General features: G+C 43.0%; 1 protein-coding gene across 3 annotated transcripts in view; it reads right to left on the bottom strand.

Moving 5' to 3' along the window:
- Nucleotides 1-20571, bottom strand: part of vwa8 (von Willebrand factor A domain containing 8) — a 474906-nt gene that overhangs the window by 143543 nt on the left and 310792 nt on the right. For all 3 annotated transcript variants that reach the window (XM_041211497.1, XM_041211500.1, XM_041211499.1), the window contains 2 exons: nucleotides 18102-18301; nucleotides 4769-4882 (listed from right to left, as the gene is read on the bottom strand). In XM_041211497.1, the coding sequence (XP_041067431.1) occupies nucleotides 4769-4882; nucleotides 18102-18301 (314 nt within the window). The remainder of the gene's footprint in view (nucleotides 1-4768; nucleotides 4883-18101; nucleotides 18302-20571) is intronic.

The following is a 20571-nucleotide window of genomic DNA, read 5'->3' as shown; positions in this document are numbered from 1 at the left end:
CACCCCCCCTCTCTCCCCAGTAACCGCACTACCCCCACAATTGGCAGCGGTGCCTTCGACTGCCTAGGCCCTAAGCTCTGTTCTGGAATTCCCTCCCTAAACCTCTCTGCTTCTCTATCACTCTCTTGTCCTTAAGGCACTCCTTAGAATTTACATCTTTGACCAAACTTTTGGTCACAAGCTTGAGTATCTCTGATGTGGTTTGGTACTGAATTTTGCCTGATGACGCTCTAATGAAACACCCTGGGACATTTTATTATGTTAAAGGCACTATCTAAATGCAAGCTGGCTCTGTTTCTTGTATCCACACTGCTTACGAGTTCCACCTCTTCAACATGATCCTAGCTATTACTCTTTACATAGTAAACACTGTGATGCTGTGTTCCTAGCTCAGAATCTTGGCTGCAGAATCACAGGATCTTTGCAGTGCAGTAGGAGGCCCTTCAGCCCATCGACTCTGCACTGGCTCTCTGAAAGAGCATTCCACCTAATCCCACTCCCCTGTCTTATGCCCACCATCTTGCACATTCAATCCAATTCCCTTTTGAATACCTCGATCAAACCTGCAGCCATCACACTCTCAGAAGTTCATTCCAACCACCCTCACATCACTTTTATTCCTTTTGCCAATTATGTGCCCTCTAGTTCTTGATGTTCTCTTGAATGGGAACAGTTTCTCACTATTTACCCGTAGGATCTTGAATATCTCTGTCAAGTCTCCTCTCAGCCTTCTTTCCTACAAGGATAACAGTCCCAACCTCTCCAATCTATCCTCATAGCTACAGTTCTTTATCCCTGGAATCATTCTTGTGAACCTCCTCTGTACTCTCTTCACTGCCTTCACATCCTTCCTCAAGTATGGTGCCCAGAACTGGACGCAGTACTCCAGATGAGGCCTAACTATTGTCTTATGCAATTCACTCTTGTACTCAATGCCCCTATTAATAAAGCCTAACATACTATATGCTTTACTAACTTCTCTCTCAAAATGCCCTGCCATCTTCAGTGACCTATGTACATATACACCGAGGTCCCTCTGTTCCTGTACCTTCTTTAGAGTTTCTTCCTTTATTTAATATTGATTCTTCATATTCTTCTTGCCAAAATTAATCACCTCACACTTCTCTACATTGAGCTTCATCTGCTACTTGTCTGTCCATCCCACCAACATGTCTATGTCTTTTTGAAGTTCAAGACTATCTCCATTACAGTTGACAACATTTCCAATCTTCCTCTCATCAACGAATTTTGAAATCATGCTCTGAACACCACCATCTAGGTCATTAATATATATCAGGAAGAGCAAGGGTCCTAACACTGACCCCTGGGGAACTCTACTACAAACCTTCCTCCAATCTGAAAAACAACCATTTATCACTACTCTCTGTTTCTTGTCACTCAGTCAATTTCTTATCCAAGTGCCAATTTTCCCTGCAGATTGGTCCTTTAATGTTATTGCGCCAATTCTGCTAGTTATGCTTAACAACTTGCACTTATTTAGCACCTTTAGCATAGAAAAATGTCACAAGGCACTTTGCAGGGGTGTTATCAAACAAAACTTGACACCAATTCACAAAAGGAGATACTTAGACAGGCATCAAAGGGTGAGGCCATACAGGGATTTGAAAACAAGGATGAAAATTTTGAAATCAAGATGTTGCTTAACCAGAAGTCAATGTAGGTCAGCAAGCACAGGTGTCATAGGAAATGGAGTGTGATGAGAGTTGGGACACAAGCAACAAGCTTACAGAGGATAGAATGCGGGAGTGTGTTGGATTATTTGGAATAGTCAAGCTTAAGAGGTAAAACAAGTATTTATTGAGGGCTTCAGCAACAGATGAGCTAAGAATTGAACAATGTTATGATACTGGAAATTGGTGGTCTTAGTGATAGTGCAGACATATGGTTGGAGGCTCATCTTGCAGTCAAATATGCAAATCATTCAGGCGATTTCAATATCAATAACACACAGACAATGAATACTGAGAAGCTGTTGTTAATCCACAATGCAATCCAAAGTGCCAGATGTCATAAAGGTTTAATTTAACAGTAAACATAATGATAACCTTACATTTATCTCTTATACATGATCAATTCATTGTTTTCCTTAAAGAAAAGTTTACTCTCCCACACCTATGAGGTACTCCCTTAGTGATTCTGGAAAGGTTCCATCAGATTGGAAAGTAGAAAACATAGCCCTTCTATTCAAAAAGGGAGACAGACAGAAAACAGGAAACTATAGGTCAGTTAGCTTGACATCTGCCATGGGGAAGGTGCTAGAGTCGATCATTAAAGAGGTTATAGCTGGGTGCCTAGAAAAATTCAAGGTAAGTGGGAAGAGTCAGCATGGTTTTATGAAAGGGAAATCATGTTTAACCAGTTTCTTTGAAGGTGTACCATGTGCTGTGGGTAGAGGGGAGCCTGTAGATATATTGTACTTGGATTTCCAGAAAGCATTTGATAAGGTGTCACACCAAAGGTTATTGTGGAAATTAAAAGCTCATGGTGTAGGTGGTAACATATTAGCTTGGATAGAAGATAGGCTGGCTGACAGAAAACAGAGAACATGCATAAATGGGTCTTTGTCTAATTGGCAGGATGTGACGAGTGGAGTCCCACAGGGGTCTGTGCTGGGGCCATATTTTCTTACAATTTACATCAATGACTTAAATGAGGGGAATGAAGACCATAGTAGCTAAATTTGCAGGTGACACAAAGATAGGTAGGAAAGTATGTTGTGAAGAAGGCATAAGGAATTTGCAAATGGACATAGATAAGTTGAGTGAGCAGGCAAAAATCTGGCAGATGGAGTATAATGTGGGAAAATGTGAAGATGTTCACTTTGGCAGGAAGAATAAAAAAGAGTATTATTTAAATGGAGAACGACTGCAGAATTCCAAGGTGCAGAGGGATCTAGGTATTCTCGTGCATGAGTCACAAAGGGTTAGTATGTAGTACAGCAGGTAATCAAGAAGGCTAATGGAATGATATCCTTTATTACGAGAGGGAGTGAACATAAAAGGATAAAAGCAAAATATTGCAGATGCTGGTAATCTTAAACAAAAACAGAAAATGCTGGAAAGACTCAGCAGGTCTGCGGAGAGAGAAATAGAGTTAATGTTTCGAGTCCGTATGAAGAAGACAGGTCATACGGACTCAAAACATTAACTCTGTTTCTCTCTCTATAAAAGTAAGGATGTTATGCTTCAGTTATACAGGGCATTGGTGAGACCGCATCTTGAATAATATGTGCACGTTTGGTCTCCTTATTTAAAGGAGGATATAAATGTATTGGAGGCAGTTTAGAGGAGGTTTCTCAGTTGATACCTGGAATGAGCGGGTTGTCTTATGATGATAGATTGGACAGGCTGGGCTAGTTTCCACTGGAGCTTAGAACAGCAAGGAGTGACTTGATTGAAGAATATAAGATCCTGAATGATCTTGACAATATGGACATGGAAAGGATGTTTCCTCTTGTGGGTGAGACCAGAACTGGGGAGCACTGTTTTAAAATTAGGGGTTGTTCTTGTAGGACAGAGATGAGGAGAACTTTTTTCTCTCTGGGGGTTGTGCAACTTTGGAACTCTCTGCCTCAGAAGGTGGTGGAGGCAGACTCACTGAATATTTTTAAGTCAGAGGTAGATAGATTCTGGTTAGGCAAGGGAATCAAAAGTTATCAGGGATAGATAGGAATGTGGAACTCGAAACACAAACAGATCAGCCATGATCTTATTGAATGGCGGAGCAGGCTCAAGGGGTCAAATGGTCTACTTCTGCTCCTATTTCTGATGTTTGTATGAGCTGAACAAAGCTGGTGAAAAGGAAAGGGAGATTGGAGATGGGGTGGGGTGCGTGGAGTAATGCAGTTTGCAAAGATGGAAAGGACAAGAATTGTTTTTTTGAAGAGAGAAATGTTGAATGAAGGTTTGAAGGAGAGGGCAACAGTGCCTGGAGAGATTACTGTTAATAACATTGACTAATAGGGAGCCAGGGAAGGAAAGTTAGTCAGCGGTTTAGTGGGAATAAGACCAAGAGAGCAGCAGGTGAGTCTCATGAACAGGTTGAGTTCAACGAGGGGTGGAAGGGAGATAAGTGAGAAACTAGTGACAAAGGTGGCCTGCACATGAATATGCAGCCATATGATACCGGTATCAACCCACCACAAGCTTCACCACATGGGCTACAGTGGTTCACCAAGGCAGCTCACCACCACTATCTCAAGGGCAATAGATTTCTGGCCTTGTCAATGATGCCCACATCCCATGAATGAATGAAAAGAAAAAACTTTTCAAGTCTGTATCCCTTGGAGTTAAGGGAGCAGTGATGAGGCTGTACCAGCGGAGGAGTCAGGGTGAGACTGGGGACTACAGCACTGAAGCTGGAGGTGAGAGTATGGATGAGCAGGTCAGTAGCTGCAGAAATGTCGTGCTTAGCTGTGCATGTGGCTGGAAAGTTGAGATTTTGAAAACGCAGTCGTAAATAAATAAATTGCGGAATAATTTTTTCAAGGAAAGATACAGAAACAAGTAGGGTTTAGAGGGGAACGTGGACAGGAATGATACAAGGGCATGGCCAGAGATAGCCTTTGTCTGTGATTGTCAAGAGGAGGGTGGTATTGCTGAATTTTCCCACATTACAATATCCTGGGTAAAGTGTATTCATTACACAACACAGTTTGAAAATCAGTTTTCCTCAATCCATAGTTCAAGGAGTTTGAAAAACCACATAAAGATGCAAAATCATGTGGTGTACAAGCTGAGATTCTGACCTGGTCTTCTCTATTCGCCCACCATTGTGCTTTCTTGGGATGTTGCTGTTCTTTTCCAGAGATGATACGACTGACTGCACCATTGGTCAAGTTCAATAGCAAGATCACGTTACTCTGTGAAAGAAAAACAAAAGCATATTACATAGAATTTACAACTCAGGAACAGACCATTCAGCCCAACACGTTCATTCTGGTGTTTATGCTCCTCTCACCCAACTTCATCCTAACAACATGTCCTATTCCTTTCTCCCTGAGGTACGTATCTAGCTTCTCCTTAAATTCATCGATACGAATTGTCTCAACCATCCCCAGTGGTAGCGAGTTCCACATTCTCTGGGTAGAGAAGTTTCTCCTGAATTCTCTAATGGATTTATTCATGATTATCATATGTTTATGATGCCCAGTTTTGATCTCCCCACAACTGGAAACATGTTCCCTACATCTACCCTATCAAATTATTTCATAACCTTAAAGACTTCATTACCAGATCACCTTTAGCCTTCTCTTTTTCAGAGAAAAATGTCTCAGCAAGTTCAGCCGTTCCTGAAAGAATAACCTTTTAGTTCTGGTATATATTTGCCTCCAAACCACTTGAAATACTCAATAGTATGAACTCCTGTCTTAAAATCGCTCACCAGCATCTGGGTTTTTTTTAACTTTAAGGGTAGGTCTTCTGGTCCCAGTGTTCAGGCTAAGGTTTCAGGTTCACACCCACCAGAAACAGGAAGCCTACATCATACTACCTTCAGAAGAAAGCACTCATTAGGCATGCACATTGAATGCCTGACTAGGAGGTGGCCCTTGCCAACTATTGGCAGACAGAGCAGTGGAATATTGTGTCCTGAGGTAGCTGTTAAAGGGCTGGACCAAGGCTTTAGAAGGAAGCAGCTACTTGATTGGCCGTGGCCTTTCCAAGAATTGTGCCAGCCAAGAAAAGTATGAAGGCAGGAATTGTAAAGGGATGGGCAAGAGGAGTTGCTCCATGGATAGGTGCAAATAGAGTCACCTATTGCAGCGATACACCATAGCTTTCCCAGAGATCAGCAATGCAGCATGCCAGGCATAAACTGATGGCCAACCTTCATGCTATGTACACTATCTATAAATCCATAAGATTATCCACCTGCAGAAAACTATCAAAGTTCCATGTTACACAGCAGTATGCATCAGGCCTAACATGCTGCAAAGTTCTATCTGTCAATCTGTTACACTTTTCCTGCTGAGCTGTGCAAAGCCAGAGGTCTCTGGCATGCTACCCTGTGATCAGCATCTGAGGCCTCTACAGGTCTCCTCGTGAGTTGGAGCCTCAGTGCACTTTGCCTGGCTCACTGGAAGTGCAGAGGTTGGGCTGTGGAAGGGGATTGGGGAATCCCTGGAACAAAGCTGGTGCAGATTCAGCAGCCTGCAGCCATGTTTCTTATGGGGCAGGAACAGGCTGGGTTTAGACACTGGCTTTTGAAGCACAAAATTGGGGCAAGTGACAATTCCCTTTAGGGAGAGGGGAGCACTGAAGGAAATCTAGGCAAGGAATATGAGGGGCTACCTCCTCAGAAATAATGGCCGAACAAGAAGAGGTGGTGGAGCAGGCAACTGCAGTTTCTGACGTCCCAAACAAGGAAGTTCAAGATGTTCGTCCAGCTTCACTCTTGAGCTCTGTGTGGAATGGTTTTCAACGCCATGTCTGTACCACACAGCAGATATACTTTCATCTTCACAGCAGTGATTTCTGATCTTTAAACACTCCTTGCCTGTTGCTTATTAAGCTTACAGCCAGTTGGTGAAGAAGGAGGCCAAAAGTCAATCTTTGTTCAGTTTTAGATTTATTCACAAAGTAAAACATTACAAACTCTGCAACCCACCACCAGTGTCAATAAGTGTCTCTTCATACTCTTTTGAGTATATCATTAAAACAAATTAATCAATTAACTAATTGACAGCCCCTTAAAGGGGCACTGTAACAAAAATCAAAAAATGTTAACAGAAATTTAGCAAACTAAATTAAAATCACATTTTGATTATCCTTTTATACTCAGTTGAGCATAATAAATAACTCATTAAACAAATTAACTAATTAACAACCACTATAAAGGGGCTGTAGCAAAAAAAACTTGAAAGGAAATTTATCCAGATTAAATTAAAAGAACATTCCTGGGGCTGATGATATACTCCAGCCCCTGCAGTGCTGACCAGTCGCAGAAAGCCTTAAGCTTTGTACCACCAGACACTGTGTAGTCCCTCTCCAAGGACACCCAGGCACGGAAGTAACCACAAAAGAGAGTCAGACAGTCGGGCTGAGTGACCCCCTTAACCACCCGCTGCCTGGACCTGTTAACGGCCACATTGACCATGTCCAGGAGCAGGCTAACAGAGGTCATCTGCCCTGCCTGCCTCCCCACCCTGCCGTACTGGGTGGCCAAAGATCAGAAGCATAGTGTCTCTTTATAAATATCTGACCTCAAGATAAATTAGAAGATGGCTCAAATGATCATCACAGCACAGGAGAGAGAATAGGCCAGACCTGTAGCACATACAACACTGAGAACACCCCAGTTGGTCACCCTACTCCATCATTACTTCTCCCATTCAAAGCGCGTGTCAGAAGTGGATTCAAACCCATGCCTCCAGTCAGAGGCCAAAACACCAACCCCACAATGGGGAAGAACTAAGTCCTTGAGTCTGGTGCTTTAGCCCACTTGGTCATCCTAACAAGTTAGTGTCTCTTTAAGTGGTCTTTTGAAATAATGTAAATCAATAAAATAAACTAATAAAGCAAGTAACAGACCCTGATGGGGCACTATAACAAAAATAAAACTTCAAAAGAAACTTATCTAATTGAATGAAAACGGTGTTCCTGGGGCTGACGATGCACTCCAGCCCCCGCGGTGCCCACCGGTCGCGAGAGGCCTCGAGGGTGCCAGTGGACACTGCATGCTCCCTCTCTAGGGACACCCGGCCACGAACATAAGTGTCTCTTTATATGGGGGCAAGTAATTATCTAATGAATGTCTGCCCTCCACCACATCCCCCACCCCCCAAAACACTGTCACCCAACCTGTATCTCTTTTGAGTACAAACCCATTTCCATCTGTTTCAGATGAAGTTACATTGTTTCATAGTTTGCCATTGTGAGATTTGAACTCTTGATCTTGGGGTTACAAACCCAGTACCATAACCACTTGGCTATTTAGGCCAAGCAAATTCTAATCCCGTGAATGTATGTAACTCTTTCGAGTACAAACACGTTTCCATCTGCTCCTATTCAGATGAAGTTACATCGTTTCATAGTTTGCCATTGTGAGATTTGAACTCTTGATCTTGGGGTTACAAACCCAGTACCATAACCACTTGGCTATTTAGGCCTGTACACGCTTAACCTTAATTTATACAATCAACTTTGGTGATTCTGTCAGAACATATGAACACAGCAATGTAGGAGTAGGACTGGGTTATTCAGACCCCTGAGCCTGCCCTTATGTATACTGTTTATCCTTTCAGCCTAGTCTAAGAAGCTGAGTGCCCCAGTTGCGCAGCTCTACGAGACCTCAGGTCACTCATCCTTGTCTTCTCATTGGATGCTGAAGAACATGGTGACAAAAGAGGGAAGATCAAAACTTAAAGGGCCCCCTCTAGCTCCCCCTGAATCTCCAGATAGTGAAATAAAAGCAGAAAATACTGGTAAAACTCAGCTGGTCTGGCAGCATCTGTGGAGAGAGAAACAGAGTTAACATTTCAAGTCCATCTGACTCTTCTTCAGACCTAAAGAGAAGAAGACATGTGATGTGATGGATTTTATACTGTTTAAGAGGGAGTGGAGCATGTGGAGCAAGATAGAAGGTCAGGGATAGCTGACAGCTAAGGAGTGATTGATAAAGATGTAATGGGCACAAGGCAAAGGGAATGTTAACGATAGTGGTAAAGAGTAAAGAAGGTGCTAATAATGGCATAAAGCAGAAGGCGTTAATAGCAAAGCAAAGGTCAATCCTCTGTGAAAGCACAATATAAAAACAAATGGCAGATGGCCCTGTGGGTTGGGGTGGGGGGGGGGGGGGGTGGTGAAAAAGGATTTTAAAAAATGAACAAATAAATAAATAACATTTTTTAAATAAATAAATAAATATTGGATTTAAAAAGGGGTCACGATGGAGGAGGGAGTTCATGGTCTGAAGTTGTTGAACTCAATGTTAAATCCGGGAGGCTGTAAAGTGCCTAATTGTGTTCCTCCAGAGTGCATTGGGCTTCACTGGAACATTGCAGCAGGCCAGAGATGGACATGTGGGCGTGAGAGCAGGGTGGTGAGTTGAAATGGTAAGTGACAGTGATATGCTTTCAGGGGCTTGCTGATGACTCTGCCAAAAGAGAAGCCCTCAGAACCCCTCAAGAACATCCAACTGCCAGCCACTCCTCTCATTGGGGTGACGTTCTGAAGGTGAGTCACATTAGGTATCAGGAGATACTTATTGCATTACAACAGAGCCTACTTCATTAGTTGTATAGTGCTTTAGGGTATTCTGAGTTCAAGAAAGGTGTTTCTCTAATGTCACTAAAAGGAAGTACCAGAGAAACAAAAAATAGAGAGCAGGACATAAAACCTGCGCTTGGCTGAAAGGGCAATGGCTGGATGAGTATTGGCCTTTATGGTGCAGTGTATATCTGGTTGTTCAGTGATGGTGGCTGGGGGTTAAGTTGTGTTGGTGCTCCAATCCAGGGAGAACCTAATCCAGAATCGTTTCTGCAGAAAATGGGTTTGGATTATCGCAGACCATGAGCATGTTATGCTCAATGAATGGTGCCAACTTACACATTTGCAGCTGCCCTATCTTGTTGGTCCATTTTCTCTGCATCCTCCATCTTGAGCAGAGCAGGTGGGATAAGTTTAAACAAATGTCCATAGTATGGGTCAAATTGCTTTGGCCTGGTGAGGTGACAGACTGATTTGGGTGGGGCAAGTCATGTTCCCCAAACAAATATTTCCAAAAGGCCACTCCACTCCGCATTAAGTGAAAGTACACAGAATCCCACAGACCTTCACGTCAAAAATTAACTCGCACAGAGAATAAGAAAAACCTTAGCAGAGTTGGATTTAACCTTGAAGAGGGGAGCTGGTGCACTGACAGCCCTACCCTCTGTTCAAGCTTTGATTGGCACATCAGAATCTGTCTGTGTTAATGGCACAAAGTGGCAGGGATTCTGAGAGAGTCCAGACTTTCCTCTGGAAATATTATTTCAATGAAACCTGCACTCTGAAGTAGTGCACCTCTTGGCCTGATGTGGTGATTGAACGTTCCTTTCTGTTCATACTGCATCGTGCCATGCATTGATGATGTAGCTCTGTGAACTTTCAGACCCCAAAGTGCAACAAAATCTTGCCAAACTGGAAAATCCACCGAATTCCATACACAGCATGGAAAGATGTCATTCAGCCCAACTGGTCTATGCTGGTGCTCATGTTCCAAATGAGCCTCCTCTCACCCTACTTCATCTCACCCCATCAACAATCCTTCTTGTTTAGGGTAGCCATTTGTCCGGTTTTTAGCCTCTCTGACCCTTGTCCAGTACCTGGCATCTTTATGTCCAGTATTTTTATTTGGAGTCACCAACAACGCCTAGATCCACAGGGACTTGGCCCCTGAAACGTGCTGCTGTTCCATAAATGTTGTTGGTTCCCTCTCACCAGCTGGTCCTGGCCTCAGCCCAACTTGCTCCTGAACACAGTCTCCATGGTAACAAGCTGTGTACTTCCTCGACACTGGAAATCAGGCAGCAAATCAGGATGACAAAGACAGTCAACACACTGGGGTATCCCGGGACAAGTAGATTTGGGCTGAAGGGTTCCAGTGGTCTTTCGCCCAAGAGAGCTTAACCTGGGACAGTAGCTGACTCCAATCTGCCACCTTCATCGATGAATTGGTCTGGGATAAAGGGAACTTTGTAATGACACAGCGTCTCCATGGGGGCATCCAGTCTCCTCAAACTCAAAAAAAACCCAAAAAGAAAATCAAAACACTCACCAACCGATCTATATCCCAATACTGCAATCTTCCCAAACGTTACTTGATTAGTCAATAGTTGGAATAAAATTTTTTTTAAATTTCAATTCCGCAGGCTTGCATCAGTCACATGACCGGCCATTTCCAACAAACCCCCTGCCCCCGTTTATAATTAAGCTGATCTGCTGATTGGTATTCTTCATCTCCATCAGTTAGCCACCTTATTCTAGTTATTTGATGAAATCAGATAGGTAAAATTATTGAAAAATTCAATGAGATAGTCAAACAAAAGTTAAAAGTATCCCACACTTCCAAACTAAGTAGTATATATGTAGGAGAGCATGTGATTTTCTCCCTCTGAATGCACCTTTAACATGCGTAACAGGGCTCTTTGAAAATCCATCCTCCAGCCTCGGAGGCAAAACTACTGAGTAGGCTTAAAGTATAGCCCAGTTCAGTTACATCATAACCTGTATCATTTTCAATCACCATAACAGAGGGTAAAGGTTACAAAATGGTCATCAAATAAACCCTATTGCCTGCTTTGCTTTTTTATGGCCTTATTGATTTGTGATGCTACTTTTAGTGTTTTGCATATTTTTACTCCAAGAATCCCTTTGTTCCTCAGCCCCATAACTTTCATATTTCTCTTACCAAAATGTAATACTTTACACTAATGTACAATTCGCCCTCCTATATCCTAACCTACACAGACCTGTAACAGTGTGAAGGTATGATGATAAAATTGTAAGTTCATTGCTAAAGTACACTCACTAGTCCCAGTCTGGAATACGGAGTGGAGTAGCTTAGCGATTATGGCCCTGCACTAGCAACTCGGACATTGTCAGTTCAGTCCAATCAGGAGAAATTGTTAAATTGAATTCAATAAGAAGCTGGCCATTTGTGAGCCAATACCAGAGCATGTCCATTGTTTGGGTTTGAAATGCAATCAATTCTACATGTCCCATTCCCCTCCCAACTCCTGAGGAAATGAAAAGCAATATGTGACTGAACTGGCAGTTTTTCCACTTCGAATGACAAAACTACAAACTTGCAACAGGTTTAATTAACAAGCCGGAGCCAATAAGAGTAGCCATATTTCGAACACTGCTGGGAAATGACTGCTACAAAGTGTATACCACTCGAAATCTATTCAATGAATAAAAAAAGTTGGCAGAGATTTTGAACACCTTGAATGAACACTTTGAACCCCAGGTGAATGTTACGTATGAATGCTAAACATTCAACACTGGAGGCCAAGGTGCAAATGAAACCATTGAACAGTACGTAAGTGCAGTAACACAGCTTGCAGAAACATGTGAATTCGGGCAACTAAAAGATGATCTGATTAAAGATCGAATAGTCTTGGGCCTAAGAGACCTCTCAGTGAGAGCAAGTCTACTTAAAGTGGATAAATACACCGACTGAAGGCATGCAAAGTAGAGTAATCCAAAGACTAATGTCGCATCGCACACAAACTACTCTTCCAATGGCAAAAAAAGGTACTGAAACAAGTAGTAACAGGCGTGAGTGAAAAGATCAAGGTGAAATGGCAGAGAGCCAAATTTCAGTTTGGCAAGACTGTCAAACCATTACCAGAGCTGAGCACTGGGAGCCAGTCAGGGTACAAACCTTCAATGCTCTCAACAGCAGTCGGGCCATGTGCAAACTTGGGACATGTGTAGAGAAATTGTCACCTGGATCATGCGCAGTGGAAGTGAAAGACCAAATATACCGACATAACCGCAGGCATATCTGCATAACTAACAAAGCTGTTCCTTCCCAGCAATCAAACAATAAGGAAGAAGGGATCTCACCAGCTGTACTGAGTACAGAACTACCATCAATCCCTGAGGTCCACGAGTCCCCAACGACAGCAATGGAGCAACAACAATTACTATGGCAACAAGTGCCATGGGAAAGACACTCTACAAACAAGGAACATCATCCAGACGAACAGCCAATGACAATGTGCACACATACCATGAAGAGACCTGCTCGATTTAAAGGCTATGTATGCAATTAGGTGCAGAGATGAACAAGTAGAACAAATAGTTGTTAATGCTTGAGAACAGTGTGTGTACAGTGGTTAACTTGGGTAACTCACATTTACACATGATTGTGTATGCAAATTTGTCTTTTGTTCAGTAGGAAAAGGTGGTTGTTTGTATCTTTGTTTGGTATGAAAAGGGGGGTGTTTGGGTTTGAAATGCACGCAGTTCTACAGGTCCCAACTGGCTTTCCATAGTCAGGTGATCTCTGCCATGTGGCAGTCTTTTTAGCAGACATCTTGAGAAGAGTTCAATAAAGATCTACAACGAGAAATCACTGAGGAAGCACTGCTATCTTAAATACAAAAAACCCATGAAAGCTTCCATTTTGTCATTAAAACCTAACTTCAGTAACATTCTGCCTGCAGGTATCCTAGTCCCACCCTTCATGGTTGATTCTTACTGCTCTCAGAGCAATACTACCTTGATGCTGTTGTCCATGCCCCCCAAGAACAAATTTAAATAAAATGTAATGTTCTGATCCTAGCCTTAAAGCATCTCAGTAGTTTACATTGATGGGAGCTTCACATGCTCTGTGGAATTTGACATCTAATGACCCCAAAAAGGCAGGCTTCAACTTTGGTGTCAGTTTCAGGTACATTTAGATAAGGGCACAATGCAAGGGTTTTGTTTATGTATGTACTTGACTAAGAGAGTAAGAGTTTAGCCTTGAATGCTTTAAAATCCTGCACTTATATTTACTTGGCTCTATTTGTTACACACAGTCAAATTTTCTGCTCTGGGCTGAAGATGCAGCAGCCGATTTTGGATTCAGTAAATGTGGACTGGGGAAAGGGATGCAGAGTAATCCGCACCCAGCTAGAGTTAGAGAGTACTGTACATGTCTGAGCTCTGGGGCCCCAACTTGCAGTATTGTGTCCAATGCTGGTTACTTGTTACATTGAGTACCTCTTCAATCTTCGAGAGGGTGCAGTGATGAGCAACGAGAGGGCTGAGATTCCACTCCAATCACTAGAGTGTCGCTTTGCCAGCAGACAGGGGAAGTGTCCCCTGGTTTCATGTTGTGCCCCCACTTAAATGTAATGGGAATGTTGGGATTTGGGAGAGGGGTTTTCTGGTGCAGCCTCTTGATGTGGCACCTGCCCTTCATGTTGGTGGCGAGGTTTGACACTGGTGTATTTCTGTTGTGCCTTTGTGCTGGGATAGAGTTGCAGACAGTTAATGTCAAGAGGGTTAGGAAGAACAGTCTGCGTCAGGCTGGAGGGCTTTGAACTGTTTGGTTTCAGCATTAAAGCTAAACCAAATGACAAAGAGAACAAATAAACATCTGATCCCAAGAATCAGCCGATGATGCAATCTCAATAAACTAAAAATAGAAACAGAATAAACCAGGACAACCCCTCACCAGAAACTCAGACAGGACACTTATGAAGCTGTTCTCAAGGCAAGAAGCTTCTTTGCTCCTACTTTTAAAGGCATACAGCACTCACGTGGCACAAAGCCACAACTCATTGGAATTTCTGGAGCAGCAAAGGGTAAGGCCTCACCATCTCCAAATCAATATTGAAATAAAACTTGCATCATGAAGCTGACACAAACCTTCTTCACAAAATCAAGGCTTGAACAAATCAGCCTGGCTTTCCACTCACTCTGTGTCAGCCAACAGAATTTCTACCATTAGTTCCAGCACCTAATCCGAGCTGTCAATTTATGAAGAGAAGCTGTGGGAGCTAGGAATGTTTACACTGGGGCAGAACACTCAGTACTGACTTTAGGGAAGGGTATGGGGGCAAGATAGACAGCAAAATATTTCAAATTAAATCAAAAAATGCTGAAATTACTCAGCAGGTTAGGCAGCATCTGTGGAGAGAAACAGAGAGTTAATGTTTCAGGTCGATGGCCTTTCATCAGAAATCAGCTAATCAATCCCACAACCAACCAACAGGTCAGACAAAGCCCTGCAGTGTGGTACTTTCAGTTTTGGGCAGTAGTGGACAATCAAACAATTGATGGCAAGAGGAGGCCCCAAGGACATCACCATCCTCAATGCTGTGAAGCCCCGTACGCAGGGCAAAAAACAAGACTGAAGCATTTGCAACCATCTTCAGCCAGAAGTGCCGAGTGGATGATCCATCTCAGCCTTCACCGGAGGTCGTCAGCCCAGGTACGTCCTGTCCACAAAAAGCAGGACAAATCCAACCTGGCCAATTATCATCTCATCAGTCTACTCTTGATCATCAGCAAAGTGATACAAGGGGTCGTCAACAGTGCTATCAAGCGGCACTTAATCAGCAATAAACTGCTCACTGACGCCAGGCCACTCAGCTCCTTACCTCATTACAGCCTTGTTCCAACATGGACCAAAGAGCTGAACTCCAGAGGTGAGGCGAGAGTGACTGCCTTTGACATCAAGGCAGCATTTGACTGAGTGTGGCATCAAGGAGTTCAAGAAAAACTAAAGTCAATAGGAATCAGGGGGGAAATCAGTCTACTTGTTGGGAGTCATGCCTGGCACAAAGGAAAGTGGCTGTGATTGTTGGAGGACCTCTTCAGGGCTGTCTCTTTGGTCCAATCATTTCCAGCTGTTTTGTCACTGACCTTCTCTCCAGCATAACGTGAGCGGTTCACAATATTCAGCAACATTCTTAACTCTTCAGATATTGAAGCAGTCCGTGTCCATATACAGCTAGACCTGGACAACATTCAAGCTTGGGCTGATAAGTGGCAATTACCATTCGTGCCACACAAGTGCCAGGTAATTACCATATCCAACAAGAGAGAATCTAACCATCTCTGCTTGACATTCAATGGCATTACCATCACTGAATTCCCCATTATCAACATCCGGGGGGGGGGTTACCATTGATGAGAATCCAAATTGGACAAACCATATAAATACTGTGGCTACAAGAGCAGGTCAGAGGCTGGGATTTCTGTGGCAAGTAACTTACTTGCTGACTCCCCAAATTCTATCCGTCGTCGACAAAGTATAAGTTAGGAGTCTAATACTCCCAAATTGACAGGAGGAGTGCAACTCCAACAATGTTCATGAAGCTTGACACCAGCCAGGACAAAGTAGACAGCTTGACCAGCACCCCATCCACCACTTTAAACATTCAGTCCCTCCAGTATTGACACACAGTGCCAGCAAATGGATTACAAATTGGTTAGAGGAGAAAACAGAGTAAACTAAGTGCAGTTTTACAGAATGGTTAGAAATAAGTCTCCCATAGGGTTTAGTTCTGAGGCCAGTTCTGTTGACTGTGTACATAAATGATTTAGACATAAGCTTAGATCAATTGTTGTGCAAATTTACAGATGATACCAAAGTAAGACTCAAGGAATGTGCAAAGGGATATTAACTGGATAGTGGGATAGGCTAGGAATTATCAGATGAATTCAATATAAGTGTGATGTGAACGACTTTTCTAAGTAAATAGCAGCAGCAATGATACTATGAATGGAAGTAGAGTCAAATCTGTGGAAAAGCAGAAGAATTTGGGAGATCAGGTCCACAAGTCAATAAACCCAACTATCTAGGTTGATAACGCTGTTTTAAAAGAAGCCAGTAGAATTCTAACTTTTATTTTAAGAGGTGTAGAACATAAAAGAGATAATTATAAGTATATATAAAACTTTAAAAGACCTCAGTTAGTGTGCTGTGGGCTTCACACTACATGAAAGATATTGTAAGTTTAATGGGTTGAGAGAGAGTGCATCATGTTAATAGCGGTGCTGCTTGGCACGAACAAATACAACTACAAAGACAGATTAGTAGAGCCAGGACTGTTTTCTTTGGAACAATGCAGACGATAAAGCAATATGATAGATGATTTTACAACTATGAAAGGATAGGGCAGGTTAAAAGAAGTAGACTGTGTTTAATAGTTGATGGATCAAGAACAAGGGGCCTTAGATAAAGGATACAGGGAGCAGGAGAAACATCTTAACATTGAATTGTGAGGCTGTGAAGTTCACTTTGAGGGTTAGTGGCTAAGGCAAAAATGATATCACCATTCAGGATGAAATTGGATGGGTGAATGAGGGACAAGTGGATAAATGCAATAAGAAATGGTTTAGTGACAGGAAACAGACAGTATATATTAGTGACCTAGACTGTGGTGTGCACAGCATGATTTCAAAATTTACAGATGATATGAAGATTGGAAATGTTGTCAACCGTGATGGGGTAGTCTTGAACTTCAAAAGGGCATAGACATATTGGTGGATTGGACAGACAAGTGGCAGATGATGTTCAATGTAGAGAAGTGTGAAGTGATTGTTTTGGCAGGAAAGATATGATGAGAGAGAATAAAATAAAGGGAGAGCTTCTAAAGGAGGTGCAGGAACAGGGGGACCGTGGTATATACGTACATTAGGCCATTGAAGAGGGCAGGGCATGTTGAGAGAGCAGTTAATAAAGCATATAGTATCTTAGGCTTTATTAATAGGGGCATTGAGTACAAGGATAAGAAGGTCATGTTGAATTTGTATAAGACACTAGTTAGGCCTCTTCTGGAGTACTGAGTCCAGTTCTGGGCGCCATACTTGAGGAAGGATGTGAAGGCATTGGAGAGAGTACAGAGGAGATTCATAAAAACAATTCCTGGGATGAAGAACTCTAGCTATGAGGATAGATTGGAGAGGTTGGGACTGTTACCCTTGGAGAAAAGAAGGCTGAGAGGAGACTTGATAGAGATATTCAAGATCCCGAGGGGTACGGACAGGGTAAATAGTGAGAAATTGTTCCCACTCAAGAGATCTTCAAGAACTAGAGAACACAGATTAAAAATAATTGACAAAAGGAGTAATTGTGATGTGAGGAAATTTTTTTTCACCCAGAGGGTGGTTGGAGTCTGGAACAAACTTCCTGAAAGGGTGGTGGAGGCAGGTTCAATTGAGGTATTCAAAAGGGAATTGGATTGCTACCTGAAAAGAGAGAATGTGCAATGTTGGGATAAGGCAGGGGAGTGGGACGAGGTGGAATACTCTTCCAGAGAGCCAATGCAGACTTGATGGGCTGAATAACCTTCTGCACTGTAAAGATACTGTGACACTATGAGGAGTATTTAGTTAGGTGGAGAGTAAACACTGAGATGGACTAGTTGGGTCAAGTGACCTTTCCTTTGTTGTAACATTTCTGTATTTCTAAATTCATGCAGTGAGGATTTACTAAACTAGTGCAGCCTATAGGTTACCTCAGGTAGCATGAATTTCTCACTAGTTTAGGAGGCGAACTTTTAAAAATCTGGTTTACACCACTGGAATAGCATAGACAATGATCACTGTATCACAGAGATGGGCTATTAAAAGTTGGCCAACAATTTCAAATACCTGCTCCTCGTGAAGCACGACTTGGTCATGTAATGGTTGACTTAATGGAGCCACTGTCACAAACGGCTGCCAGATCCCACCAGCATTCCTGGGGAAGATGTCATACAAATCCATGTGGTGTATGGTATTGCCAGGCACACTCATTGAGTAGAGAGAGACCGGATTGCATGTTGCCACATAAATGGAGTCTTTGGCTTCACCTGCATGAGATGAATGGTTATGTCAGTGAGGTAAATCTGCAAAGGCCCAGGCAGGCAAATCTCAAATTCATCAAACTGAGCAGCTGCAAGCTTTGTTTTTCGCGGCACATATCATGTATCCTGACTCCTTTCTTTTTATCATTGGAAAAAAGGAACGGATTTCAAACTCTGACTTGCTCTGCTTCCTTCTGCCCTGTCCCGTCTCCAAGTCACAAATGAGCCTGTCTCGACTCTCTGGACTACATGCTGTATAGGAGGTTGGAGACCCTTCCCCAGTCTAGCCACATATATAAAGCAGCCAGGTGGAGGAGTAGCTGTGCTCCTCCACATGAAATATATTCATTGAACTAGCTATTTCACATTGAGATAGGTGGTGACAGAATCACAGTATTAGTGAATCGACTGTTCCCAGATTAAAGCAGAACGTGTATTGACTTTATGCAATGTGAGCTTGGTGTCAACTGTGGTTCAGGTGGTAGCACTCTCGGCTCTGAATAAGAAGGTTGCGAGTTCAAGTCCCACTCCAGAGGTCTGGGCATAAAAATCTGTCCGGCTCTCCAGTGCAGTATTGAGGAAGAGCTGTACTGTCAGAGGGGCTGCCTTCAGATGAAACATAGAAACGAGGCTCCGTATGCCCTCTCAGTGGACATAAAAAGCTAATGGTATAATTCAGAGAAGAGCAGGCTGCTCTCCCCAGTGCCCTGACTGATTCCTCAACCAACAGCACAAAGAGTTTATTTGGCCATTTATCACATTGCAGTTTGTGGGAGCTTGCTGTGTGCGACTGGTTGCTGCGTTTCCTACATTACAACAATGACTTCACTTCAAAATGATTTAATTAGTTGTAAGGTGTTTTGGGATGTCCTGAAGGTATGAAAGGCATTATACAAGTGCAAGCTTTTTCTTTAATACTTGTCATTTTATTCTTGGGATTGTTCCCACTAACTTTGTTCTCCTGGAGGCTGTAACTAGTGCAGGTGTGCGTGCACCTGATGCCCTCTACTGTATTTTCCACTTTCTCCGGGTGAGTCCAAACTGTAGATGCCAGCTGGGTAGTTGACTGTGAGTTGATGTCAGAGTTGATACTCTGTCTCCATGGTAGAGCCTACCTGACCATATATCTCTCACTGATACTGAGGTTAGGGTAGGACCCAAGAGCTGCCTGGCAGACCAGGAATGGAACCAAGAACTATCCTGTATTTTGTAGCGCACACCAGGCAGTGCATTAATTCACTAAGAAGGCGTTCAGATATCCCTTTTCAGCCTAACCTGGTTTTGGTATGTTGACAGGCATTGTTGGCAGCGATCCACGTCTCAAAATATTTTCCATTGCTGACGTTAACCAACAGATTGAAACATTCAGTGAGTGACCAGCTGTGTTCTGTCACTATTTGTGCCAGAAATATGACAAAAGCTGATGGTAAAGAAATAGTAGAAATCTCCTTTCCCCTCTCCAAACAACCTTCATTTCTCAAATCTCAAAAGCTTTACTGAATTAATTTCACCTGAACACATGTTGAGGTCCTTTTCCAATGACTGCTCGATTCAGCTGAGTCTGAGAAAAACTGGCCATTTTTCTTTTTTATTCATTTATGGGATGTGGACATCCCTGGCTGGGCCAGGGTTTATTGCCCATCCCTAATTGCCCTTGAGAAGGTGATGGCGAGCTGCCTTCTTGAACCACTGCAGTCCACATGGTGTAGGTACACCCACAGTGCTGTTAAGGAGGGAGTTCCAGGATTTTGAACCAGTGACAGTGAAGGAACAGCGATATATTTCTGAGACAGGCTGCTGAGTGACTTGGAGGGGAACTTCCAGGTGGTGGTGTTCCCATCTATCTTCTGCCCTTGTCCTTCTAGATGGTAGTTGTCGTGGGTTTGGAAGGTGCTGTCTAAGGAGGCTTGGTTTGTTCCTACAATGCATCTCATAGATGGTACACACTGCTGCCACTGTTCGTTGGTGGTGGAGGGAGTGAATGTTTGTTGAAGGGGTGCCAATCAAGCGGGCTGTTTTGTCCTGGATGGTGTCAAGCTTCTTGAGTGTTGTGGGAACTGCACTCATCCAGGCAAGTGGAGGGTACTCCATCACACTCCTCATTTGTGTCTTGTAGATGGTGGATAGGCTTTGGGGAGTCAGGAGGCGAGTTACTCGCCACAGGATTCCTAGCCTCTGACCAGCTCTTGTAGCAACAGTATTTATTTGGCTGTGTTTCTAACATTACAACAGTATTTCATTGCCTGTAAAACACTTTGGGACATCTGGAGGTTGTG

Source organism: Carcharodon carcharias, chromosome 18 (genome assembly GCF_017639515.1).
Source record: "Carcharodon carcharias isolate sCarCar2 chromosome 18, sCarCar2.pri, whole genome shotgun sequence".
Lineage (NCBI taxonomy): Eukaryota > Metazoa > Chordata > Chondrichthyes > Lamniformes > Lamnidae > Carcharodon > Carcharodon carcharias.
This window is presented reverse-complemented; position numbering and strand designations above follow the sequence as displayed.